Genomic DNA, 27939 nt, shown 5'->3' with positions numbered 1-27939 from the left:
AGGAGTAGAATCTACTACGAAGAGAAAACAATTGAAAGAAATAACATTAATAGTTAAAACAACGAGTGACCCCTCCCCCCCCCCCCCCGCACGTATTATTTAACCTAAGATAAAAACAAAGCAAATACACTGTCCTCTTCACTCTCAAAAAAATTAATAAAACTAAAAAAAATACTTCCATAATTAAATATTTGCAACGCCCAAATGATAAAACAAAGAAAAAAAGAGACGTTATGCGTTTACTTTTCTATATTGGTTAGAGGTATAGAGGGAGGGTTGACATCTCACAAACATGTTTTACCCCGCCGCATGTTTACGCTTGTTCCAAGTCAGGAGCCTCTGGCCTTTGTTAGTCTTGTATTATTTTAATTTTAGTTCTTGTGTACAATTTGGAAATTAGTATGGCGTTCATTATCACTGAACTAGTATATATTTGTTTAGGGGCCAGCCGAAGGACGCCTCCGGGCGCGGAAATTTCTCGCTACATTGAAGACCTGTTGGTGATCTTCTGCTATTGTTTTTTTATTTGGTCGGGTTGTTGTCTCTTTGACACATTCCCCATTTCCATTCTCAATTTTACTTCATAATATGCTCGTTTAATAACTTGTGAATCATTTACTCTTCCATACACCAGAGTAAAGCTCTTTTATGGAACCGTTATTTTAGCGTATAATTGCGTTTTGCCTACAGTCCTGAATAGTCGTGAAATATTAGCCACTGAACATTGGGTGACCACTATGCGTCTATCTTCCAAGCATATGTACTGTTTAATCGTCATTATGAAATCCATAATATATATGCAACACTCAGAAACGTGTCCTTCCCCCCAAACGTGTCCGATTTCCCCAAACGTGTCCGATTTCCCCAAACGTGTCCACATTGACGTCACAGAACTGCAAAACATGTCTAGTTAAAAACATCGCCAAGCAATTCATTTGTATTTAAACGCTTAAACATATCCATTTCTCAACTAACCACCAAACGTGTCTTATTCCCAAAACGTTTCCAAATGAAGCGTTATTTGGTTATTTCTATTTCATTAACGTATACTAATTTTGCCATTTCATTAAAAATATAGATAAGGTACGTTAGTTCTTTTTTAACCCTTTAACATTCAAGGATTTTTACCTCTTCTTCCCGAATAAAGGATATCTGTTTTCAATCAATTGCACATTTCGATAAAAAGCTCACTCAAAGGACAAGTTAGACTCATCTGATAGATAATTGACCAAGGTTTCAGGAAAACTTAGTTTAAGGAAAATAATTCTTACGTTGGTCACCTGATATCTTTTAAAAGTCACGTGACATGCTGAATTAAAGTGACAAAAATGTACTATTCAAACGGAAAAGCGGTTTTACAGACATTTAGTGACAAAAATAGAACATAGTTTTAGTGTTAAATTAATGCATGAAGACTTTCGGAAACGTTATCGGTGAAAACTTTATACAGAAAGATGCAGAACCTGTCTGATTGGTAGAAATGTCAAGATTCGAAACACCGAAAAATAGTGGATTTTTTGAGAATTTTTGTCAAAGTCAAATAAATGGCCCAAGTTTATGTTAAGGATGTACTATTCATAACTGCTTACAGAATGAGCCTTTAGGAAAGAATTTTGAGTAAATATTGAATAAAAATCTGGTATTATTGAGTGCCCAGGCTAAGAATATAACAAAAACAGAGAGAGGGGAGAAAAAGGGGGGGGGGGGGGGTAAATTTTTCTTTTTGATGTAATCATGTATTTCAGTTGTCTTAATTGAAATTGAAAGCATTTAATATAGGAATTTATTTTTTCATCATCCGGCAGTGAGGTTTAAACACGCGATCATCCGGGTGTAAGACTGTGCATCTTTCCACTGAGCCACAGAAAACCATTGGAAAACTAACGAAATTTAAGCATATAAGTCACCTTCTCTGTAAGACTAGAAATTAGTTTTTGGAGAACATAATCCAACTTCTTTTTCTTTAAAGCTAGTTTTTGAAAATTATTATTTTTTCAAGCAAATTTGTAAGAAAGTTATTCAGAAATGTTCGTTTTTTCGTCTATATGTCACTATTTCTATATCTTAGCGATACGATATCCAACACCCTCATAACCAGACACTAAAGAAATAAAGATTTGTTATTGCTATTCCGACTTGGCTAACAATTTTTAACACATTTTAGATGTTCTCATCTCTTTTGCTATAAAAACTAACAAAACAAAACATGAAAATTCCGTGTAATATGAGTTTGTTTCAGTGTTGATACTCTATGAATCAGATTTTTTGTATGTGTATGGGTTTTACTTACAGTGTTGATAGTATTCTTGTAAATGATCACGGCACAGTTATCAAAATTGTCATTTTAAAACAAAAGACAGCAACTTGTGACATTCTGTGAAAATATTCTATTTAAAAATAAAAATAAAACAGTTTTCCCCCCAAAATATTCTTGTCAATATAGGGCAAATTGACATAATGCATTGCATTTTGTTGGTTTCAGACACCAAAAATCAAGTTGGTGGTATTCTGATCATTAAATTGAGCCCACAACCACGTCATATGTACGTCAAAAATTGTCAACGATACCAAACTTCATGCAAACTACTCTTCCACAAATTTAGCTTATCGGTCAGATTGACCGATAGGAACGTAAAAGGGTTAAACCGGCCGAAAAAACTGTAAAAGTGGGGGTGTCATTTCGGCTGTGTCGTATGTAAATTGTAAGCAAAAATGTTTAGTTTAATTGTACAGTTAACGGGTCAAAGTGTCCCTTTCTCTGCACATTAAAATGTGTATGTTCTTTCTAAATATCGTGAAACACCGGTTACTGGACAATCAACAGTCTAAAGTAAATTCATACAGTACAAATGTAAAAAAATAAAATCTTGTAACCTATGTTCTCGCTAAATATGCATGAAATACTGGCAACTGGGCAATACGCAATCAACAGTCTAAAGTTAATTCAAACAGTATAGAGCAGTAAAATCATTAAAACATGTATGTTCTCTCCAAATATGCATGAAATACTTGCAACTGGAAATATACCATCAACAGTCTAAAGTTAATTTATACAGCAAATGTAAAACCATTTCGCTATAAATATGCATAGAGTACTTGCAAAAGGACAATACGCTTTCAACAGTCTAGAAAATTGAATTGATACAGTACACATTAAAATTGCAATTACGGTAATCACTAATAACCGGCGTTGATCACATAACATTCATATAAATAAAAAGAATCTATAAAACCAATTTATGAACTATTTGGCACTGGACGTTATATCTCTTCCTCGCGTGTCTTTAGTGATGTTGGAACCTAAAATTTATGAAAAAAAATGGATAACCATTTTATGATTTGATGAGTTTTTGAAATACACACAAATTCAGATGGAGAACTAATAACAAAAGTGAAAACAAAAATGCTTCTTAACGCCAGCCATGCAATATTCGGATAAATAGGAAAAGCATTATCAGAGTTTATAAGTACAAAATAATTTACAAAGTTACTGATTAATTCAACTCTATAATTGTTTGTAGGTTCGATCTAAATGAGTATGAAATACTTGCAACTGAACAATCAAAATTTGATTGAATTTGGAATTATGATATTCATTAAAAACCTACATTTAATTAACTAATGAAAGCTAATAAATGAAAACTTTGTCACCTGTGTTCCCATCATAGAATAGCCGTAAACGTTATCAGCGATTTTATTTAGGAGATACATGTATTAACGCTAAAAGACGTGAGACGTCCTGGCGTTAAATATTGGACACGTTTTGGCGAATAGCAATTATCGGACACGTTTTGGGGAGTATTATACATTTCGGACATGTTTAGGGAGAAAAGACACGTTTGGGGGAATCGTTAAATTAACACAACGATCTACATGTATATATGTAGTTAATCTATATTTAAAGCTCGAGGGCAGATTTGGGTGTGTGGCGCACCAGTGTACCTCTATTCAACAAACACATTCATAGAATCCATTTCAAGAACGTTTTCTTAATCTATCATATACAATTTAGTCAGAGAGAGAGAGAGAGAGAGAGAGAGAGAGAGAGGAGAGAGAGAGAGAGAGAGAGAGAGAGAGAGAGAGAGAGAGAGAGAGAGAGAGAGAGAGAGAGAGAGAGAGAGAGAGAGAGAGAGAGAGAGAGAGAGAGAGTTTAATTTTCCAAAACACAGAGGCTTTTAACTTCCAGGGGGTTATGATGGTTTCCTTAACAAATATTCTGATTCCCAATTTGACAAAAAAAAACATATTTAGGTCAAAAAGATTACAAACAAAAACATTCTGAATCAAGATCTTCCGTTTACCGTTTATAGCCTGGACTCAGTCACACAAAAACATAACTCCCTCCCCCTTTTGAAGTTAAATGGTTGCACTCATAAATTGTTTGTTTTTCATCTTTTTAATCATTTAATGCTTGTTTAATAATTTAAAATTTGTAACGTTCATATTCAACTGAATTTGCAATTATAGTTATAGTTTCACATTTGTTGCATGCGATCACAAGTCTCGTATTACCTTTTTCACATTTGACATAACATTAATAGAAAAAAAAACTCGATCACAAAATCTGTTTTTCCTAGATTTATTTAACACTACTTTTTTAAAACATTGTAGCATCCTTGTTTTGCAAATCTCGTTGATCCACATTGACAATTTGCTGACGAAAATTAAAATAAAATGTGAATCTTGTCGTTATATCTGATTTAGATTAACGTACTTCAATAATGCCATTTACATATTAATCCTAAAGTAACGTATCGGACGTAAGTGTATTAATTTGACAATATTTTTCTTTATTTTCTTATTTTAAAAACGTGTTTTATTTGCGATGGGCTTACTTTTAAAAGATAAAATTGATTTAGAAAAGAATGCTGTATTACCGGACGACGGACGAAACAAAGAGTCTAAATAGTATTGTGGAAATTTAATACGTGCTCCCTTTTCGTTCTTCCGTACCTTTAGTTGAAATGTAAGCAAGCTCCAGAACACGACTTGTGGGTTCAACTGAGTTTACGTGAACTCCCAATGTGATGTTATATGTAATCTTAGATTTTAAGGTACCCATAAATACTAACAACAGTCTTACATCTTCGACATTTTATAGTTTACTCTTAACTTGAATAATGTACCTATTTCGTACATATGTATTCGAGTACCTCGACATTGGTCAGGGGTGCAAGACACGTTACGCCAGTTCATAATGAAATCATGTTTTAAAAGGCTTTTAATTACGGAAGCTTCTTTTTATCCAGTTTCATCAGTAACCAGTTAAACCAATACTAGAATGAGTGTGCAAATTGCGAAAAAATACCTTACACCTGATTGTTAAAGTCGAACATCTCTTTAATGCGGGGTTCACACATTGCCGATTATTGCTCCCGTTTGAGATCAGACAGCAATACGACACGAAAAGTGTAAAAGTCGGATTAGTATCCTCAATTATCTGGAATGTCCTATCATTGTCTGGACGCAGTCGTTTCAGTTCGTAACAGAATTATTACGGATCGGGAAGGGTCCGAATAGTTCGGCAAAGCACCCCGACAGTTAGGTGCGTCCCGTAACATTCGGGACAACTCAGCCGATTTTGTCTAGTCGGATTACAATCGTGGCTATGTCGTGACAGATTCTGCTGTATCGGATCGAATTCCGAACAATGTCTTGTGTATTCTGGACGGTGTCTTGTGGAACGGGAATGATCTGGAGTAATTTTTCATAGTTGTTTTTTCTGCCGATTGAGTCCAGATTGCATCCAGATCTTGTCGATTTCGAACCGTTTTTTGCCGAAACCATTCCGAAACAGTCCCGTTATTAATACGAAATTAATCAGTGATACCAACGTCAGAGTCCCGACAATTACAGAATACAATACGACTGAGACCAGACAAAGCCGTTTGCAATGCGATAGAGCGGACCGTGATAGGATTACGTTCCGACAGTACCTGATCATCCCGAATATGCCGACAGTTTTCTAACGGATATCTTCCGTCAGCGTCGGTTCACTGTCTGGTCTCCGTCTGATCTCTGTCGGATTACGTTCGGGTAGAGTCGGAACGAAGTCGTGACATACTCGGTCGAATTTTACCTGGTGAAAAATACAAATCGGGTTAGAAGCGGATTCAGAACGGGATTATCGGGACTAATTCGCTTAGAAACGGTTGAATATCGTCGCTTCCTGAACACTCTCTGATTGTTGTCGTGATCAAATTATTTTTTTTTACAATTTTGATTTAAGTTTGAATTTCCATCCACGATTCACAGGATCTTGATAAGACTTTTGATAAATTTTAATCGGGTATGGTCCTGTCGAGGACGGTAGTAAAAATCGTGAATGTGTGACCCCAGCTTTACGAAACAATAAGTTCACAATTTAAAATCCAAATGAAGTTCTCTTCTTCCGATTTGAGCATTTCATGTTAGATTGACGATTGCAGGAAAGTATACGTATATGTACATTTGCAGTTCTACAATCGGTCGGTAGCTTACGTTTTGTCATTGTACAAAGTCCTGCTTTCTTTTGCTGTTAGTGAATGTTATTCCATTTACAATCATTACTAAATATGACACCTAGGTGTTTATGCGCACTAACTGGTTTCAATGTAGCACCACCAAAATCAAAAGTAATATCACTGTAAATATTTTTCAAACTGAATATCATAATATCAGTTTTATTAGGATTAAACTCCACAAGCCATTTTTCTGACCAATTACTTAAATAATCAAGATTGAATTTTTCAAAGTGGATTCATCAGGTGCAGTATGACCTATTGAAGTATCATCTGCAAAAAGCCTTCCGAATCCAGACATACCATCAGCTATATCATTTATGTATATTAAAACAACAAGGGTCCTAATACTGACCCCTGAGGCACACCAGCGTTAAGTTTTCCAGTGTTTGATAATGAATCTTTTATGACAACTCTCTGAGATCGTCCAGACAAGTAACTTTTCAACTAACATAGCAAGTCTCCTTTTATAACATATTTTTCAAGTTTATGTAATAAACCCTTAATCCAAACAGCATCAAATGCTTTGCTTATATCAGCAAATGTAATGCTTGTTAAAAGCTTTTCATTTAAACCATTGTGGTGACGTCAGCCTATTCATTTACCGTGGATTCTTTTTCTAGAATCAACGCTTTCTAAATCCGTCACTGAAATTGACTCACCAGATTATATTCTATTGTTTCCTTTGTGTGCCTAATATCATTAAGTTTGAATTGAGTAATTTACTGATTTCTGTTCACTAATGGAATTATTTTTAAAAACTTACCTTTAATTTTTGTAATTTCTATATGCCTTCACTGGGAATCGAACCCGTCCATAAATTTTGTAACTTGTTACTGACATTAACATATCGACGAAACCTCTGGGCTACCAATAGGTTACGATTTTAAAGTCTATTTTATATATATAAATGAATATATGATATACATCGGTACAACAGACACACATGGCTTCTACCTTTATATATACATAATAGGTAATCGTATAGTATGAGTTGGTAGCCACGAGGTTTCGTAGTTAAGATAAATGAGTTAAAGCTAAGGACTTGTCTGTTTAGCTTCGAATCCCTGAATTCTCTTTGTTGTTCCAATAGTCTAGATTTCCAGGTTTTGTTCTGGTTTTGAATGTTATTGTGGATATTTTGTGTAAAAAAAAGTGATTATGGTCGTTTATTATCGGATAGTGGTTGGCTATTCCATATGTTTCGAACAAAACAAAAATGGATTGCATAATATTGGTCCATTTTTGTTTTATAAATTAATATTATATGATTTCATCTGTTTTACTACATAATTTTACAAATTTTAATTCGCAAATTTCTATGCTAGAAAATCGTGATATGTCTTGAATTAAGCTTATTGTAGAAATTTCGGAAACATACTTATTATATGCACTATATATAATGTTTTTTGTCGGGTTGTTGTCCCTTTGACACATCCTCCATTTCCTTTAAAGATCAATTCAAATAGAAATATGTTCCAATATGTCTTATTTTGTAAAAACAGAAAACATTCGGGTGCCTGATGATATGAAGATCTTTAAGGGCAGACGTGTTGTGTTAGTATAATATATTTGTATTCTTTTAAACCATTTAATTGTGATATCTAATTTATTGTAATGGATCGTTTGGCACAATATCATGGTTAATTAAACTCACTTACAATACCTTCTAATTAAGAATAGGCGTTAATTTTCAAAAGACATTATCACAATAGTTTAAGTGATAGATACAATGGATAAGCGTTGATTCATGAAAAACAAACCATTCGCCCTGCGGGCTCATGGTTTCTTTTTCAAGAATCAACGCTTATCCATTGTTTCTATATCACTTAGTGCACTCAAAATTTTGTTAAACAATTCTATCAACTGATGCGAACTTGAGTATCCTGGAATAAATCCGGATTGATATTTGTATAATAATTTATTTCCATGTAAATGGTTAAAAATATTTTTAAAAACAATCTTAATACGTGTTTTAATGTGTTCTATTAAGATTTCTTGTCCCAGCCACTTTTAAAAAAAAATGTTTTTGATCTTTACAAGTAATTTTTTGTGCAGTCAGTTATGTTTATATCGCTTGCAATCATTGAGCATGACTGTTGAATAGGGCGTCTAGGGAAATGCCAGAAATCCATAGCTTATTAGTCCCTCTAAAAATATTATGTTTCTTTGCTTAAAAAATGTTAACATAAGTTGTATATACTCATTCTTGTTACTATTGCAATATATATGGAGATTGTGGAAAAAAAACGTGTAAATATGTCCACTACAAAACTGTCACCTACGAAACAAGTATTGGAGATTTTGATTTCTTTCAATTCTATTGGTGCAAAACAAATAGCAAGGGTTAGTTTCATGTAATTTTCAGTATGTGATCATCATAGTATAGGGTTGATGTCAACTACGAAACTTTTTGTCCACTACGATCCAAACGGTTTTGTCCACTCGACACTCATGAAAATGTCCACTACGTAACATAAGTTGAATATAATCATTCTTGTTACTATTGCAATATGGAGATTGTGGGAAAAAACCATGTAAATATGTCCACTACAAAACGGTCACCTACGAAATAAGTATTGGAGATTTTTTTATGTTTTTCAATTCTATTCGTGCAAAACAAATAACAAGGGTTAGTTTCATGTAATTTTCAGTATGTTATCAACATAGTATAGGGTTGATGTCAACTACGAAACTTTTTGTGGTTGATTTGATTGGTATCAACATTCATTAGATATTTCGATGCTGACACGAAACCATTATAAATGAAATATGAAATGTGATCAACCACAAGTATTTAGATAGTAAACTCATCTAGTCTTGCCCTTTTCAGGTTAAAATTTACCGTTTAGAATTGTTAAGACTATTAGTGTAAAGGCATTTGTAAAATGGTGTATCAGAAAATGATTAAAATCAATAAAATTCGTATTATCCTTTTCACGGGAAGGAATTGGAAGTTCCATATGCTTTGTAGCGATGCAAGCAAGTGACTAGTCTTACTTTTGCAAGACCAGAAGAAAACAAAATAGCAGCTGGAGGTAAACAACTGGCAATCTTACTACACAATAAGATAAAACATAATAGTAACAATTTACATCTGCCTGCATCAGTAACAAAGAACACCGTCGTTAAGGCTTTTCCCGGTATAACTTAACGTAGACCAATACCAGGTTTAGAAGGCGTTGTCGCAAGAAATTAATTAAGGTAACACATTCATGGAACTTTCAAGCTTCAGTTCAAATATGAATCATTCTCTTTCATTTAAGCCAAGACAACTTTCACGAAAACTTTCCTGGTTCAAAGAGTGTTAACAAGTTTCAAACTATCGACATTGAGGAAGTGGATGCACGGTGGATGTAAATTAATTATACACGGTGCATCTGCCTTCAAAGAAGCCAAAGACATACAGTCGAAAAATTTCCGTGTTAAATGAGTGATGAAAAATTTCAGCAAACCAGATGTAGATGCATGGCATATGGTGCCGTTTGCTTACACTTTACAAATTAATATTATTAATTACCAGACCAAATTTAAAACTATTCGCTTTCATAGAGGTCAAGAAGAGTTTGACTAAAATTGTCCTTGTGTAATGTGTTTTAAAATTCATGTTATCGGCTTACAGGCTGCATCGTAGATGTTTAATTTCCTCCCCTCAACATTATCAAGCTGCTGACCAAATATGAAATCATTTCCCATATATCGTCCATTAAATCTTATTTTTACAAAGGCATTTTGCTTCTCAAACTTGTCTCCCCTAGCATACCCGATGGCTAATACTAAAGAAAAAGGGACTTTAACACTGACAGCAGTGTCCTATGTCAATATTACTTACCACAGAAATAAAACACTTATTTGTCAGAAAACATAATATGTCTATAAGTTCATCATTTTATTAGCAGTAATTGTGGTGTGTTGTCAGATAAGTAGTATGAAAGCACAAGGCAATGCTATTTTCGAATCCGAAACTGTAAATCATTAACGAATTACATTCAATACGATGTTTATCATCCGGGTCATTCATGAGATTTTTTTATATCATGATTTATTTTCATTGCGTATTTGTTTTGATAAATTCAAACTCACCAGCATTCCCACTGTAACCAGCAACAGTAAGTTTATAGTTCGTAGAAGCATCACCAACAGAAAATGTGGAGTATGTTGCATAAGCTTTGTTACCATTAAAGTCGGAGATGTCTACTCGTAGTTCGTACTTTCCTTGCTTAGTCAGACTATGTATATGTTCGTTACCTAGTAAGAATACCAAGTGTGATGTATAGAATTTCTCGCATCATACATGATATATATATTTTTGAACTGATATCCTCACCTTCGGTTTAATGAAATACATTGGTTTGTATGTTTACTGAGTCATAATTTTGATAAACAAATTCTTTTTTATATCAAATTAAAAAAAATATCCAATAGTGCTTTATTGTGGCCTGCCTGTGGCTAAAGTATCTCAAATGAACTAGCAATTATATGTTTTCTTGTCAGTGTCGTCAATTGTAGGTGCAGTCGGTGATTAAATTTTCAAATCCGTTCAAAAAAAATATCAGTGAGACTCACCGTTTTGTTTGAAATTTTCTTACTTTTTGTTTAATTTAATGTTTATTTATTTAATGGTTATTTTTTTTTTTTTCTCATTTCTTTCATTTTTTTTACCTAAACAATTTTACTCAACTTACACATAAGCTTATTCATAACCAAAGGCGACATTAAATGCCGATTTTCTGTATTGAAAAGTGTTTGGGTTAATTGTTTTTGGCGATAATTTTGTCAATCGTTCAAGTTTTTTTTCTGATTTTAATCAAATAACGAACTCCGGTATTTTTTTCTATTTTTCTGTGTATTAAATCATCGACAAAACGTGAATTAAAAAAATATATTGTGATTTAAAGATGAAACTCATAAAATTATGTTTTAAGCATACATCCTGCGTTCTGCAGTTTATTTCCCAAAAGATATACGATATGTTTTATTCCAATTTGAATTTTTCGTATTGTAATATCAGACATAAATTTGTTTAATATTAAATACATAATAACATTTTTTATCAACAAATTCATTAATATTTATTTATATGTTACACAATAATTATAGCATGTAATTAACTGATTACTATCTTATTTCTAAATTTCAACAGGATAAGTCATACTTAGTTATAAAATTTAGATATCTACCTAACCAAAATGCCTTTTCCAAATCTCCAAATCCATTTTTATAGGCTTCCCAACCTCTGTAAAAGTCTGTCTTCCCGTTTAATCTTCTCTGAAACACCTGACAAAACATTGTGTTTAAACAGTAAACTACTTTGTATACAAAAATTCATGTCGAGACTATCTGCGTATCGAAAAAATTATCAGAATTATGCAACTGTAAATGAATTCATCATATATACAAGGTTTAAAATTCTTACGCCAGATATGTGTTCCGGCTACAAAAGACTCAATAGTTACGTTCAGATCGTAACTGTAAAATACCAAAAAAAGTAGGAAAATGGAGAGCATTGTGTCCTAATATTTCAAAATGTTTGAGCAAAAAACAGCTTAGGTAACATTTTCATTGCGTACACATCCTTAGTCATTCGAAAAGTTAATTTAATTATGAATATAACAATGACAATTCATGTCTACATAGAAGTAACGAATTCTGGTATAGTGAAACCCCCGGAGAGCAAAACTTCATCAGAAGTGGCAATGACCAAGTGGTTGTGAATAAACATTTCTTATGCAGAAAAAATACTAAAATCCGATTGGTTAATTACCCCGGGATAAATAACAATTTGCAAAATAAAGGAGAAAAAAATGTCACAAAAAAAATTAATAAAAAAAAAAAAAAAATTTAAGACAAAATTAAAAAGAAATGATTACAAATATTAAAATAATTTTCGCACAACGGTGTAAAATTCTGTACACCCCTAATAACTATTATTATCATAGATACCAGGATTTATAGTATGTACGTCAAACGTTCGTTTTGTCTACAAAAGACTAATCAGCGAATAAAAAAAAATACTTAAGAAAATGAAGATTCGAATATACCATATGTTATAATTAGAATGGCGTGAAATGATTATTTCTTTAAACTTGTTAAGTGTCAACAAGGAAAAAGGAGTGTATCACGGCATTAAAACCGCTTAAGGAAAATATGATAAATAAAACTGAGTATTTCAGAGATCAAAGAGGGACGAAAGATACCAAAGGGACAGTCAAACTCATAAATCTAAAACAAACTGACAACGCCATGGCTAAAAATGAAAAAGACAAACAGAAAAACAATAGTACACATGACACAACATAGAAAACTAAAGAATAAACAACACGAACCCCACCAAAAACTAGGGGTGATCTCAGGTGCTCCGGAAGGGTAAGCAGATCCTGCTCCACATGCGGCTCCCTTCGTGTTTCTTATGTGATTACAAATCCGGTAAATAGTCTAATTCGGTAGGTCAAATTCATGAAAGGGAAGGGGATTGTAGTTACGACGTGAGGAACATATCCGATATCATTTGTGAAATGGTTATTCCATAACGGTCAACCAACTCGTGATGTCGTCCGTAAAATTTACGAAGGGATGATTTCAACTTCACCATTTGGAACTCTTGATTTAATAGCTTCCTTGTGAGCAGTAACCCTCTATCAAGAAAATCATGATAGGAAATGCAAGCACGGGAATATCGTATCAATTGAGAGATATATACCCCGTATGCAGGTGTTGCTGGAATGTTGCTACTTAGAAATGGAAAGTTCACAATTGGAAAGCTGAAATCATCTCTTTTGTCGTAAAGTTTTGTCTTCAACCGACCCTCATTGTCAATTTCTAGATGTAAGTCAAGATATGAAGCTGACTTAACTGTATCTGTAGTATCCTTTATCTCCAATTCGATGGGATAGATGCGTTCCACATAGTCACCAAATTTTGAATTGTTTAGTGAAAGAACGTCATCTATATAGCGGAAAGTAGAGTTAAAGGATATTGCTAACTTCTTATCTTTCTTCCTAAGAAGTTCCTGCATGAAGTCAGCCTCATAATAATAAAGAAACAAGTCAGCAAGTAGAGGGGCACAGTTTGTTCCCATTGGGATGCCGACAGTCTGTTGAAAAACACGCCCTCCGAACGTAACAAATATGTTGTCAATCAAGAAATCAAGCATCTTGATAATATCGGTTTCAGAGAATTTTTTGTTTGAATCAGAGTGATTCTTTACAAAGTAGGATTTATCCCTCCCTAAGACAAGATACTTGTATCTACGTTGGCCATTCTTTTTTATGAAGCAAAGTAATACCAACTCTTTTAATTTGTCTTTAAGTTTGGAATGTGGAATACTTGTGTAAAGAGTAGAGAAGTCAAATGTTTTAATACTGTTACAAGAGAGTTAGATTGTATGTACTCTAAAAGATCTTTGGAATTTTTAAGTATCCACATCTGATTCACGCCACCTCTAGAATAGGCAGTTTCACAATAACTTTGAAGCCCGTCTTTGATTGCTGATTAAATGGATGTTAATAATTTAGAAAGAGGTTTTGTGGAGCACTTGGAAGACCCAGCAATATACCGCTGTTTGTAAGGACACTTATGTAGTTTAGGTATCCAATACAGTGATGGAAGATCCAGTTCTTCATCTTTGGTTGAAATACCAAAGGAACAAAGAACAGACCTATGATTATTCAGGATTTCCTCTTTGGTAAGTGTCGTGAGGGTATATGTTGAGTTTCCAAGTGAATTGTCTATACCTAATTCGTTTATCAAGCAATTAATGTAATGACTTTTACAGACAAAAACGATGTTATTTGGGGCTTTGTCTGCGGGGACAACAACATATTTATCATGGAGGTCGGATAGGTGTTTAGCAACATTTGGGTCTTTAAAAATTGACGTAGCATGGGCATTGATGGACCGATTCAGTTTCTTAATTCTGATTTGTATTAAGGACCTCACTGCCTTCAAAGTGTGATATGGTTGATAAACTTTAAAAAAAAAATACCACAAAGTACCATATATATATATATGTAGACAGAGAGAGATTTAGAAATTTCTGTTGAAAAAAGGAATAGAGAGAGGCAAAGTTCTGTCCCGGAATAATATTGAGTTTACAAGGAGGTTCCAGACTCTTCAAATTCATTTTTCTTTTTGATATTTTTGTAGTTATTGCAACTGATTGCAACGAAATCTTAAACAACGATTTATCATCATTTAACTACTTTAAAATACTTTTAATTTAATTTGATTAAACGGTCGATTTATATCAATTACCGTCCATCCGCCTTTGTCGATTTTAAAGTCACAGTAGACCTTAAATCCTTCAGAATCCTTTGGAGATATTGTGTAAATTCCATTTTCTCTTTTTGTTTTGAAATCACTGCAATCCATCGGTTTTCCTGGAAATAAAGAAAAATCAATAATCAAACTGAAGTTATTTTCCTCTTTCACATGATAATCAACTATAGATATAGGACGATGTGGTGTGAGTGCCAATGAGACAACTCTCCATCCAAATAACAATTTATAATAGTAAGCTATTATAGGTTAAAGTACGGCCTTCAACACGCAGCCTTGTCACACACCGAACAACAAGCTAGGAAACGGGAAAACCAACGGTCTCATCTATATATAAAAAAAAAAGAGAAACGAGAAACACGTATATATCACATAAACAAACGACAACTACTGTACATCAGATTCCTGACTTAGGACAGGTGCAAACATTTGCAGCGGGATTAAACGTTTTAATGGATCCAAACCTTCTCCCTTTTCCTGAAACAATAGCATAACATTACAACATAGAAAAACATACGATAAAATATCAATTGGCAAACTTAACTCAATCAAAAAACGTATGATTACACAATGAACGAATACATTTGATTTGCGATATCTGAATACAAATGCACAGTTAATTAAATATTAGAGACAAACATTCATGACCAAAAAGCTGACAAACAAATTCAAACACAGGACATCACTGAGAAATATTTAACCAATCAATGTTCACTTTAGAAAAAAAACGAGTTTTTATCTACATTTATACCCATCGATACTTATCAGTCTATGGAAGAAGCGATTCGATAAAAGCTTTTCTTATATCATCTAGCGATATTGTCTTATATCAACTAGTTGCATTGTGGGAAATTTCAGACGAATGTTAGCATTTGTAAGAAGAAAGGCAGATTTCTCATTATAAAGCAACGACTCTTTTCTTAAAACAGGGTGACATTTAACTCGACATACGTCTGATGTATAATTTTCATGAGTTATTTTATGTAATAACAAGCAAGGTGTATTTAAACGAGAAAATTGAATTATTGAATAAACGAAGCATACATACACGATTTATCCTTTGTAGATGTACACATTCTATAAATGTCATAATCAGCAAATTCAGTGGAATGCAATTGAGATGAATTTAATTGTTTGCTACGCCAAAATCACCTATAAGTCCACGATACTGCTATATTTTAAAATATCAATGCGATATTTGTCTTATATCATAGCGATGATTTTTTAATATCAAAATTTTACGAATGCGATACTTTTCTGATATTACTGCTATAGTTTTCTAGTATAGAATGAATACGATAACACATCACAATGCATGTTAAGAAAACTCTAAACCTTATTCACAAACTTAGATCATGACCGTTTTAATGTTTTAGGATCAACATAACTAAAATTTCGTAACTGTAACAAAACTAACGCTTACATTAACTTATCATTTCGAAAATGTTGTTTGCCCCTACTAATAGTTGAAAGTGTTAACAACCTGTTCAGTCTATTGTTTTCAATCAAATGGTTTAACCGACTAACTAAAATGTTTAACCTCGCCACATTATTCATGTATGTGAATGTCCCAATTCAGGAGCCTGTAATTCAGTGGATGTCGCTTGTTTATGTGTTACATATTTGTTTTTCGTTAATCTTTTTTTTTTATATAAATAAGGCCGTTAGTTTTCTCGTTTGAATTGTTTGATATTGTCTTATCGTGGTCTTCTATAGCTGACTAGGCGGTATGGGCTCTGCTCATTGTTAAAGGCCGTACGGTAGCCCATAGGTGTTAATGTCTGACTTAGTTTGGTCTCTTTCATTTGTCTCAGTGGCAATCTTACCACATCTTCGTTTTTATAATTATATTTGAAGTAATGATGCATTGGCGGAGTTTAAAAGCGGCTGCAAATACGTCTACCGACTTATCAGATTCTAATATACTGGTCACACTGCTATAGCCTACCCACCTTGGTAATATCAAAGAAGACAAAAATATCATTATTTAAAAGAAACATTCATTCAAACAATCCAATCAATACAGCTCCAAATTATAATGAATATTAAAATGGTAAAATAAATAATCCAAACAAATTAAAATGTACAAATGCTGATGTCCCGAACTTTGAAGATACTAACTCAGACTCAGACTATAAATAGGACAACTTCAGATACAACGAAAATAAAAAATCTTGTCAAACAGAAAATGTATTTATTATTAACATAGAAAAAAATATTTAGAAGGAAAACAGTTCTTTTTTGGATATCAAAGACTTTTCCCGTTGGTAAATCGATATCTTAATGAACATAATCATCTCGCCGTGGACGCTCTTTTACATCGCGATGACCGTTAGGGCATTCCGATGTATTGTTGCCACAGAGATTTGACTTTCGTTTTTGACTAGTAAACCGATCGTATAAATACGCGAACATTTCTTAGTGCAAAATAACAATTCGTATCGCTTGTTCGACATCATAATCGTATTTTAACCAATGAAGTACTGAGATCAAACGAACCACACGTTGATTAAATATTTTTTATACAATGAGTGAAGAAAGGGATTGACGAAGAGTTAGAGAAATGTGTTTATATCTTTTCTATATTTATTAATTTAAATCGTTCAGTTTGAGGACTGGAATCAGTTATTTATAAATATATTAATGTACGTGGTCGATTTTAAATTATCGATAAGGGCGTTGACCATTCGCATGTGCACACGTAGTTAGTTATACTTAAGCACATATATAATATATATTCGAAAACAGTATTAAATATACTTTTTGTAACATTTTTTGTTTGTTATTTGTAGATTGTTGAGACAACTTTTTTTTTAGTTTATTTAAACTGAGGACTTATTCTGTGATGTGGACTGTATTTTGCACAATTACAAACCTTTGTAATTTTGTTATCATTGGATAAACATGTATTGTAATTGTTTGATATTATATAAAAGAGATTGGTCATCGTGCCTGACAAGTTCTAAAACTAGTGTTTTATCTATTTATATTATGAATGAGATAAGAAACAGATTGGGCCGAGGTATATAGAAATCATATAGTCTAGTATATAAATAATTTATGTCCGTTTGAACGAAGAGAATTTAGAAAATAAGGAAAATTTTAAAGATTTATAGATAAAAGAAGATAGTGCATGAGTTCGAATGATACATCTTTCCATCAAAGTAATAATTTATTTAAAGTAAACCATTATAGATCAATGAAGGGCATTACACACGGGGCCTTGGCTCACAGTGAACACCACGCTATATAGGAACAAAAGCATTACTAGTGTTAAACCATTCAAACAGGAAAACCAACGGTCTGATTTGTATAAAAAAGGAGATTAAAAAATACACGTCAGATTTTCTCGAATCAATCTGAACGAGGACAGTATGATTCATCTTTGTCACAAATTAAGTTCATTGTTATCAATAAGGAAAGTCTTTCATGCGTGCGTTGCGAGAGTATCGGATATATATTATTTCGGTGCGTTCATTTTGAAATTTGCTAAATGTTATATATGTGAACAATCATTTTGATATACTTAGCTATTTGATTACGGCATTGTCTATTAATCCCTTATTTGATTAATTTTTATTTCCAAAACCAATTGAGAAATTTGTAAGATGTTACCAAAAACAATTTGAATTTATGCAATTGTCTTAAAACTGCTTATTTAATACAATACTACTAAGAAGTAAAAAAAAAAATATAAAAATGAACCCCTAGGAAAATTCAAAACAGAAAGTCCTTATTATCAAATGGTGAAATCAAATGATAAAACACATCAAACGAATGGATAACAACTGTCATATTTCTGACTCGGTACTGGCATTCTCAAATTTTGAAAACGGATGATTGAACTTGGTTTTATAGCGCTTAACCACTCACGTGTATGACAGTCTCATCAAATTATGTCATATTTACAACGATGCGTGAACAAAACAGACATAATAGGTAAAATTGTCAAAAAATGGGTTCAGTAGTCAAATATTAATACTAATAAGTTCTAATATTGATATTATACAAACACCGCTATCATATTTTAAAAGTATCTCATTGATATTAGAAATATTTATGTATATAAGAAAAACACAGCACTTCAAATTTTACACGGACATAAACGTTTGCTCCTAGCTGACTTCTGAATGTATATTTAGACTCAATTGTTGTTTATATTTGAACAATAAGTTTTAAAGTTAATATTTTCTTAATTTTTCGTTGCCGAAAACAACATTTTCCGCATGGAATGTCTGCATATTTACAATTGATATTAGACAATATCGCTATGTGATATAAGAAAAGTTTTTATCGATACGCTTCTTCCATAGACTGATATGTTTTTGAATATACATAAAAAAGTTAATGACAGTGTAGTAAGGACAGCATTATTGCACAGACTGCTAAAAAAAGAAAAATGGGTGGCATATTGCATGACTGATTAACGCATATTCTTATATAATGATACATTATATACTTTTGAAACAGATGGCTTCCTTAGAGAATAGTTCCATGTTGGAGTTCAAACCGCCGGATAACCTTAGTCTTAATTCCCATGTTTAAGGTTTTTGTTGGTAACCTAGATTTATATTTCAACCCCAATTTTGACTGAATTAGTTAATCTTAATCAAATATATTTTAAATAATTTTTTTTATCAGTTGACTGTTTGTTCTTAGTTCAGAGACACCTTTGGCGTATAGTAAGTTGTGGTGCCTTACAAACATTGGTAATGCATGGAGGTCTTAATGTGAAACCCGAAACAACAAATATTATCATTTTTACCTAATAAATAAATACAAAAATCTCTAAAATGTGTGATTTGTTTTGTTTTGCCCTATAACCATTTGAATCTGCTATAAAATTCGTATAATTGGGTAAAGTCTTCAATAATAGAGGTGAACTAACTACAGCAGCTAAAACATTGCCGATAAAACAACCGCTCTAGAAAAATAACCGTATTCGAACTTGACATTACAGAAGAACAATAAGTGAGTATTTTAGTCATTAATTTCACCTATAATGACTTATGGATAGGAAATACGAATCTCATGTTTTACTATAAACATAGCTACTGCGATTACGCAGGATTAGGCGGATGTACATTCTAAACATACAAAAACACTATTGTCATTTGTAGAAACACCTTTTTTGGGTCAAATTATGTTATTTAATGGGAACCCTTCTCCCTCACGTTTTTAATTATCATTTTTAAGTAAGAACACACTATTCAAATATACAAATATGACTGGATCCGTTACTACATATCATTTTGTTAATCGGAATCTAAAACATAATGGACAATTCATAGAAAGTTCATAGCAGTTCCTTAAATATTTTGTTATATGAAAAATTGGTACTGAATCAACAGATATTTGCAATATACATCGTTACTTTAAAAAAAAATCACTTAAATGTAACTTCTGCCTTTAATCTATATTGATTTATCTAACATATACGTAGTTCTCTAGATAAATCAATGGGTATGGGGTAGCCTCGCCTCTCCCTTGATCTACCTACGATACATGTTTTCCAGTAACATAGACGATTTTGATACCATTGGTATCCTTTCTGATTTCCAAAATGCCATTGTGTATATGAATTTAAAAGAAAATTGAAGCGCTGTTTTGGAAAAGCGAAGACTTGTGTATTCATGAGTTATTTTTTTGTATAACTGCAGAAAACGTAGCCGAAGAAGAGTCTGCATTTGATGTCGGTGTATTTAAAATTTCATTTCAAGATGAATGTGATGAATTGTGTTACGAAGAAAATGCTTCTAAAAAAAATAAGAAAATAATGAACTCCGAGTAATTCAAAACGGAAAGTCCCTAATCAAATGGCACAATCATAAGACACATCAAGAGAATGGAAAACAACTGTCATATTCCAGACTGTTTTATGGTAGAAAATGGAGAATTGAACCTGGTTCATAAGCTAGCTAAGCCTCTTACTTGTATGACAGTTGCATCAAATTGCATTATATTGACAACGATAACTAAAGGTATGTTTCACATTAAATAATTTGTTTATCCGTTGTATAAATTCGATGCAACAATGAAAAATTTCTGACAGACTGACTTTATGCATCTTTTATACTGATATAATTTTTAAATTTTCGATTTATAACTGATTTCAGGTATACCCTGATACTGGATTTCAGGGACAGCTAACTTTGCGTATACTCTTCGGTTGAAGACATGTCTAGATGTATCTTTAACAAGAGACCACTGCGTTTCTATTGTTCGCCTATATGATTTCGTTATTAATTATTGATAGGATTTACAAGAATTCGGTTGATCCATATGAAACACCCGAAATTGTCTAAAATATAAAATGTACATTAATTTTGTGATTTCGATACCTTTTAAAGCTAATTATTCGGTATTTGTTTACTCATTGTTGAAGGTCGTAGTGTGATCTACAGCTGTTAACTTCTGTGGAGTATGGTCTCTTATGACGTGTTGTCTTATTTGCAATCATACCACATCTTCTTTTATACATTAACTAACACTTGGACCCACGAGACATGGTCGATCTATTGTTTAGAAAGGTGAACAATAGAAGTGCAATTGACACAAGCTTAAATAAAACCTACAAGTAGTTGGTATAGATTTTTTACTTGATTCTAACTTTTCTTATATGCATATATGGACCTCAGAGACAACTGTATTTTCAGCGTTTTATGTTACTGGGATTTTGTCTGAGCATCTCTTCCTATGATGCCTCAAAAATAATAAATATTTAAAATATTTAGACAAAACCATTCTTAAATCAAGGTACGATAATTATATCGACAATGATAAGAATATTAGTATTCAAGGAAAAAATGGCCGTGACTCTCTTTGATTACTGGATTATAGCCCGGCAGTTAAAGGACTGGACAGAGCGTGAGGAAAGTCCTGGATTAATTTACAGGCAGATCAAGTGAGGTATGCAGACAAATATTTAAAAAAGTGTCTATCATTGCGTATAAACACAGCAGAAATCTTAAAGATTTGTTTGCCTGAACCCGGCATTAGTTGTGAGACTTTTGAAAAGGAACTCAAAGTAGGCCACTTAAAGAGTGAGCCAATCTAAAATTTCTAAACACCGTTATTTGAAAAAAAATCATACCTAAGGCAATAAAAAATAAAGAAAAACGGTATAAAGTCTTGAGTTAAGCTATGTATGTTGGTTGAGGGAACTCTTATTTATAATATTAGTAGTCAGGGAAATAATGCCCGTGACCCTCTTTGATTTCTAAACACCTTATATATTGAACTGATTGTTGGATATGTGAGTCTATTATGATGACGTAAAGATCAGGTTTACGTTCTGTTTTGCTTCATTGTTTTTTTTTGCCGAAATAACTGGCATTTAATATGTCGTGAAAATAACACCTTTTGGACTTTTTTCTTAGATTGTTTTGAAGGCAGGGACGTTCGTGACATTCTTACACATCTTGATGGGTTAGAATGTTATTATAATGAAAAATCAAGTTTTTCCATACAAAAATATTGTGACCTTATGTTTTATTTTGATATGTTAAAAATCAATTCATCAAGAATTTTAAGAAAAAATCATTTTTTGAATTTTGAGACATTCAGGACTAGTAGCCGACACCAAGGATAATACTTGGTTCAAAACATAACTATTGTACGCAAAGAACTGTTAGTATTATCTTTATTTAAAGTAAGTTGAACAGTACAAATTTCTTTAGTATATTTACAGAAGTCGTCATTTTTGAGAGCCAATATATCATTCAAATATCTAAAAGTATTGTTAAATTTTTGTATCAAATGTTGTTTAGATTGGTCTTTGCTAATTTTACTCATAAATTGTAACTCATTACAGTACCAGACATGTGTATCTTTTTACATTATTTAAAAATTTGCTGATTTTAGTATTAATAAATATGTTAATTTCATGTGTGTTTAAAAAGTCATTTCTGAAAACTGCATAAGGGTCTTTAGCATTTTGTTTATAATTTTATATATGAGTAATTTTATGAATTGAATAGATTAAGATAATTAGGAAAATATTCATTTCGTGATATATAGGATCATGTATTTTATAGCCCAGTACTTAAGTCTTTAAATTAAATATATGTGACCCAATCTTGATTTTGTTTAAAAGTACATATACTTTCTTCCAAATTTCGTGAAAGAATTGACATTGACTTGTTTCTTGTATTTTCCATTGTAGTAGTATGTGTTTACATGGGAAGATATATAGACAGTAACTGTTTAGTGTCTTTAAATATCAGCTGTATGTGTACGAAGCTAGGAAACAGGTGTAATGCGAGCTTTTGCGAGCTATTACTCCTAGTAAGTGCCGAGTACAAATACAGCTGATATTTAAAGACACTAAACAGTTATTGTCTTTATTCTGCAATTAATTCTGTATCTTGTTTGACCTTTGAAAAACAAAGAAACTAACATTTTTTGCAGTAGATTTCAATTTAAAATCCCTTGAGTCCCGCGTAGTAATATTAAAATCACATATTCAACTCAAGGTGGGTTCGCAAAAAAAAAAACACAATCTCGAATGGTCAACAATAATACATCGATCAAAGTGAATAAGTCAGTATTCTAACAAAACAACTTATTTCAACAGTAAAAAATAAATAACAAAACATTGTTCGATTTGAAACAAAAGTGTTCGAGTTGTCGTACGCTTCAGTATTTAGAACTGAACTTGAAATTAGCTTATCATGCTGAAATAGACATGGTTTATGTTGTGTTAATCAAGTACACATTCAAGTTTTGAAATCGATGAGTTGTGTTGTAGAAAATACTGCTGTCATGTGTGTCTGTTATCATTAAATGTGTTTCATTCTTATTGCTATAAAGAAATGCTTGAAAACTTAAAGACCCCATAATGTCAAACAATACGTCATTGGAATGCGACTGCAATACACATTCTGAGGTAACGAAGGTTCAGTTAACACTCTTCAATCCCAATAAGTTGTCCGGCAATGGGCGGAGCTTTAAAGCGATATCAGTATAGTATACAGGTACAGCATAGCGATACCTGTTGGGATATATATGTATGATGAGACATCTAAGTGCAAGATAAAATAGAGTAATTTCCATCTTAACATTTTATATTTGTTATTAATTGAATAAGGAGAAGTACATTGTAGCAATTTTTTATTGGAGTGATTGATTCTAATTTAAAGATGTATTTATTTCACCTAAATATTTACTCCAAAAAATTAGAATATACCTTGGACAATAGACATAAACGATTACATGTATATGGGGGTTTTTTAATAGTGAAACTAAAAAATAGTCTAGGTCTCTTTTTTTATTACTTAAAAAATTGAATTGAAAATTTTCAATAATGTATGTACTGTTGTACATTTTTTTCTTAAAACTGAAAATTTGTTGGTTTTTTCATTTCTCGTAAAATTGATAATTGTTCCGGTTCCGATGGGGAATTTATTTCATTAGTTGTTGTAAATTAATAAAAAATATCAACAACATGAACAACGAAATGAAAATTCACACGAGAGACATCTTTATTTCATTCTGGAATTTTTTAAATGTTTAATAATATGCTTATTAATTTCGTTTCTCATGACCCCTATATGAATTCTTTAAACAAAAATTGTAAACTTAGCCATATTTCCTTGCTTATTCAGAAAGATCTCAATTGAAAATGTATTGAACTTCATTACTTCTATCTGAAAACAAATGGAAAACGATTGTTGTTTTACTTATACACTGTTTATACACAGTTTCCATTTCCCCTATTTTTCATCTTAAATTCAAAACCCAAACACACTTGATGTGAACACAAATACAACAAATCATCGATATCAACAAATAATCATGTGATAGATGGACTAAATTTTTTTTTAACAGTCATTGAATTGCATAAATCACTTTATAACATAAAATAAATACCTTGGCAACGCCTTCCGTAATAACCTGGTTTACATAAACAGGCACCATTTATATGCTGACATCTGCCAGTTGTAGATCCTTCGTGGTCACAGTTACAAGGTTGGCAGGTAAGTCCCATGGAACATTTTAAACTGTCTTTACATTCAAAAAAACCATTACAGCATCGTTTGAAACATTTTTTATTCTCTACCTTATCACCTTCACATTGCTTTCCACGTCCCTTTTTTTCAAGTACTATGTGTCTATAACGCTTCTGCTTTGCTCCAATTCCACATGCTTTGCTACAAATAGACCAAGATGTCCATTCACTTAACTTACAGTCCTGATTTCTTTCGATATCGCAATTCTTTCCAAGAAAATCCTCTTTACACTGACACTGTCCCGTTTCTGAATTGCATATTGTTGATATTGCTCCTGTTGTATTACATGTGCAAGGTGTACATGCAGAGGTTATATTTTGGCATTTGATAAAACGAGTGCCTTTGCGAGCGTATCCTTTTATGCACTTATTTTCAATGTCAATATTCTTCGTCAGATGAAATTGATCGCAATGAACATTTGCTGAATGTTTTATCGATGCACTACATGTAGAATCCGTTGTAAATTTAATCTGTTGGTTAGTTCGCTGCTTAAATAAACGGAGAACGGCGGGAGAATAAATATTTAATATATGACGGACTTGTAACAAGGCGGAAAACCCATTGGCCTGTGCAAGATTAAACTGTATCCAAAGATTGTCAATTTTGGCTCTGAAATTTGTTGAGCAAGCCTCATTCTTATTAATACCGATAACTCTGGTCATCAATGATTCTGGTTGAAATATATCGTCAGATTGTCTGTAATTAAAGTACGAGCTCATTTTGTATAGAGCCCTAGTCAAATGATAGGCAGTATGCATCAATTTCGATTTTGAATACCCCGTTTTTGCAGTTTCATCACATTTCATTATTTTTTTCACATCTTTGATCAAGTAGTTCAAGCTCAGATATGTATTATAAAAGGAACCAAGGTCAAAACTTGTCAAAACTTGTTTCTCTATATTCTCAATGCTTGCTTTTTGAATCATTTCATAAGCAAAACTAATACACTTCATTGACGCAGTTAAAAAATTGGATTGCAATTTCGTATCGATAATATGTCCTACTTTAGGGACCTGATTCAAGGTTGATAAGATTGCTACAGTATCCCTAGCTAAGACAACTTGATTGTGGATTTGACAGTTGTCTCCATCAAAGTAATTTGGACAGGAACACATGTTTCGATTTACCTTTGAGAGGTGGATACATTTACCTTTGTTACACTGACTTTTACACACTTTCTTAGAGGAACATTCTTCTACAACTCCTAGTAAGGCCCTTCTGAATTCGTACATGTTCTGAGTCCATTTATGTATCTGTGATATGGAATTATTGTTCGTTTTAGCTAGCTTACCATACACAACCATGATTTGTTGAGTTTTAAATAGTTTCAAAAGTAAATTAGTCCCAAACTTCAGAATTGTCTTTTCATTACAACCTGATGTTTCCCTGACTTGCTGAAGTAACGACATCTTTGAAAACCTTGTTCCATTTAAAGTTGCCAGAAAAATGTGCCAATATTGATCACTTATGTCAAAATCATTTTTAAACAGCTTGATAGTCCATTGCATGCCTGTTTCACATTCAGCTTGACTTGAACATTCCAACTCCTCTAGTTTTTCCAGAAATTTGTTAAAGATGACAAAACTGAATTCAATGCTTCTTAATTCGAAGTAAATTTCCCTGAAATCCTGACCAAACCTCTTGTCGCTTGTCAATTCAAGTTTTCTATTTATATCTGTGAATACCTTTTTCAAATTCTTAAATGTTTGTTGTTCAGTTTTAGGATCATACTCCTGAATAAATGCTGCAAGGCTATTAATAGTACCAACAAAATTTGTTAGTAAATTGATTCGATTAAAAATCTTTGACCTCGGTTCGGTACTAAATAAATCAACAATATGCTTTCCATCTGCTAACCCGACCTTGATTTGACTTTTCCAATGCTCTCGTAGAGATAATTCCTTTCCAAAGACAAAACATCTCATCAGACCCAAGAGACAAATGATGACCATGAACATCTGCATCATGCTAAAATACAATTAATATTTAATAGTCATAAAGTGTAATACAACACAACACATGAACAGATTCGAATTGTACAATATAATAGTATTTATTTATAAAACGGATGTACATAAAATGACAAAAAATACTTGAATATTATCAAAAGAAGCAGAATGTTTTGTGTCGTTTATTTTGACCGTTGTGTAAATGTCAAACAACGATACAGCTCAGTACGGATCCCACAATTCAGGACAAGAATAATAAGAACAGTCAACGGGTATCGAGGTGTATGCTTCACAATAAACAAGTCAAAGCTTTTTGCAAAAACTTAAATTAAAGTGTCAATAATATAGTACTATTCTACTAAACGTTGCATGACTGCAGATAAGAACAGGAAACACAAACACAAAGAGTCAGTTTTAACTGGGCAATGGCAATCGCAGCAGCAAATCAATTTTCAACCCTACATACTCAGTATTAAGTAGCCTTAGTACACCAAAGTTAACTGCTTGTATAGAAGTCAAAGCTTCAACAACCCAACCATAGAGCAGACAACAGCCGAAGGCCACCAATGGGTCTTCATAGTAGCGAGTTGCCCAGTCAACAAATATGCCCAGTAGTTTGCCAAGTTAACAAACTTGATTGTTTTGGATTAAAGGAATAAGAGACGGGTGTATTTTATATCTTTGGAAAGCAGAAAACAAGCCCCATCGAAATATTGATGTCGGTGTCTACAGTGGTCACGATTTTCTTAAAGTTAAAATATACATTTCAGAGGACTATAGTTTCTATATCTAGTAAAATTTTGATATTTATGTTGCCGAATATGGTTCGAAATTGACATTTGCACGAAATGGGGTGCATATCTAAAATATCCATTCACCTTGACCTCTCCGAAATGTATTTTTTCCGTTTGTTGATAGAAGGTGTTCGTTATAATTTTCTTGATTTGATGAGTGTGCAAACGCACACAATTGACTCCGTTCCAAAACTGGTGTAATATTATATAACTATCTTTTGATGAGGTGTTTGGTTTTATTGACTTTTGAAAAATGATATTCACTGAGGCCAACAAAAGTCAATTAAACCACATATTTACTGAAACAAAAGACAGTAATTGCTTTATTCCATATTCTGAGAGAAATTCATGTAATGAAAGATATTTATGAAAAACAATATTGTACGTCAAATTTATTTTTAACCAAAAT

At 32.5% G+C, this 27939-nt stretch overlaps 2 protein-coding genes across 2 annotated transcripts in view; one reads left to right on the top strand and one right to left on the bottom strand.

Moving 5' to 3' along the window:
- The window catches only part of LOC139528404 (inositol polyphosphate 5-phosphatase K-like), a gene marked incomplete in the record, with an annotated part of 185125 nt that overhangs the window by 29246 nt on the left and 127940 nt on the right, over window positions 1–27939 (top strand).
- Window positions 1–27939, bottom strand: part of LOC139528402 (uncharacterized) — a 47024-nt gene that overhangs the window by 4172 nt on the left and 14913 nt on the right. The window contains exons 2-5 of the mRNA XM_071324379.1: window positions 24648–26755; window positions 14754–14878; window positions 11681–11777; window positions 10584–10748 (exon numbers count right to left, since the gene is read on the bottom strand). Of these exons, the coding sequence (XP_071180480.1) occupies window positions 10584–10748; window positions 11681–11777; window positions 14754–14878; window positions 24648–26754 (2494 nt within the window). The 5' untranslated portion in view covers window position 26755. The remainder of the gene's footprint in view (window positions 1–10583; window positions 10749–11680; window positions 11778–14753; window positions 14879–24647; window positions 26756–27939) is intronic.

The sequence above is a fragment of the Mytilus edulis genome, chromosome 6 (genome assembly GCF_963676685.1).
Source record: "Mytilus edulis chromosome 6, xbMytEdul2.2, whole genome shotgun sequence".
Taxonomy (NCBI): domain Eukaryota; kingdom Metazoa; phylum Mollusca; class Bivalvia; order Mytilida; family Mytilidae; genus Mytilus; species Mytilus edulis.
Note: the sequence above shows the minus strand (reverse complement) of the source record. Positions and strands in the feature narration are given on the sequence as shown.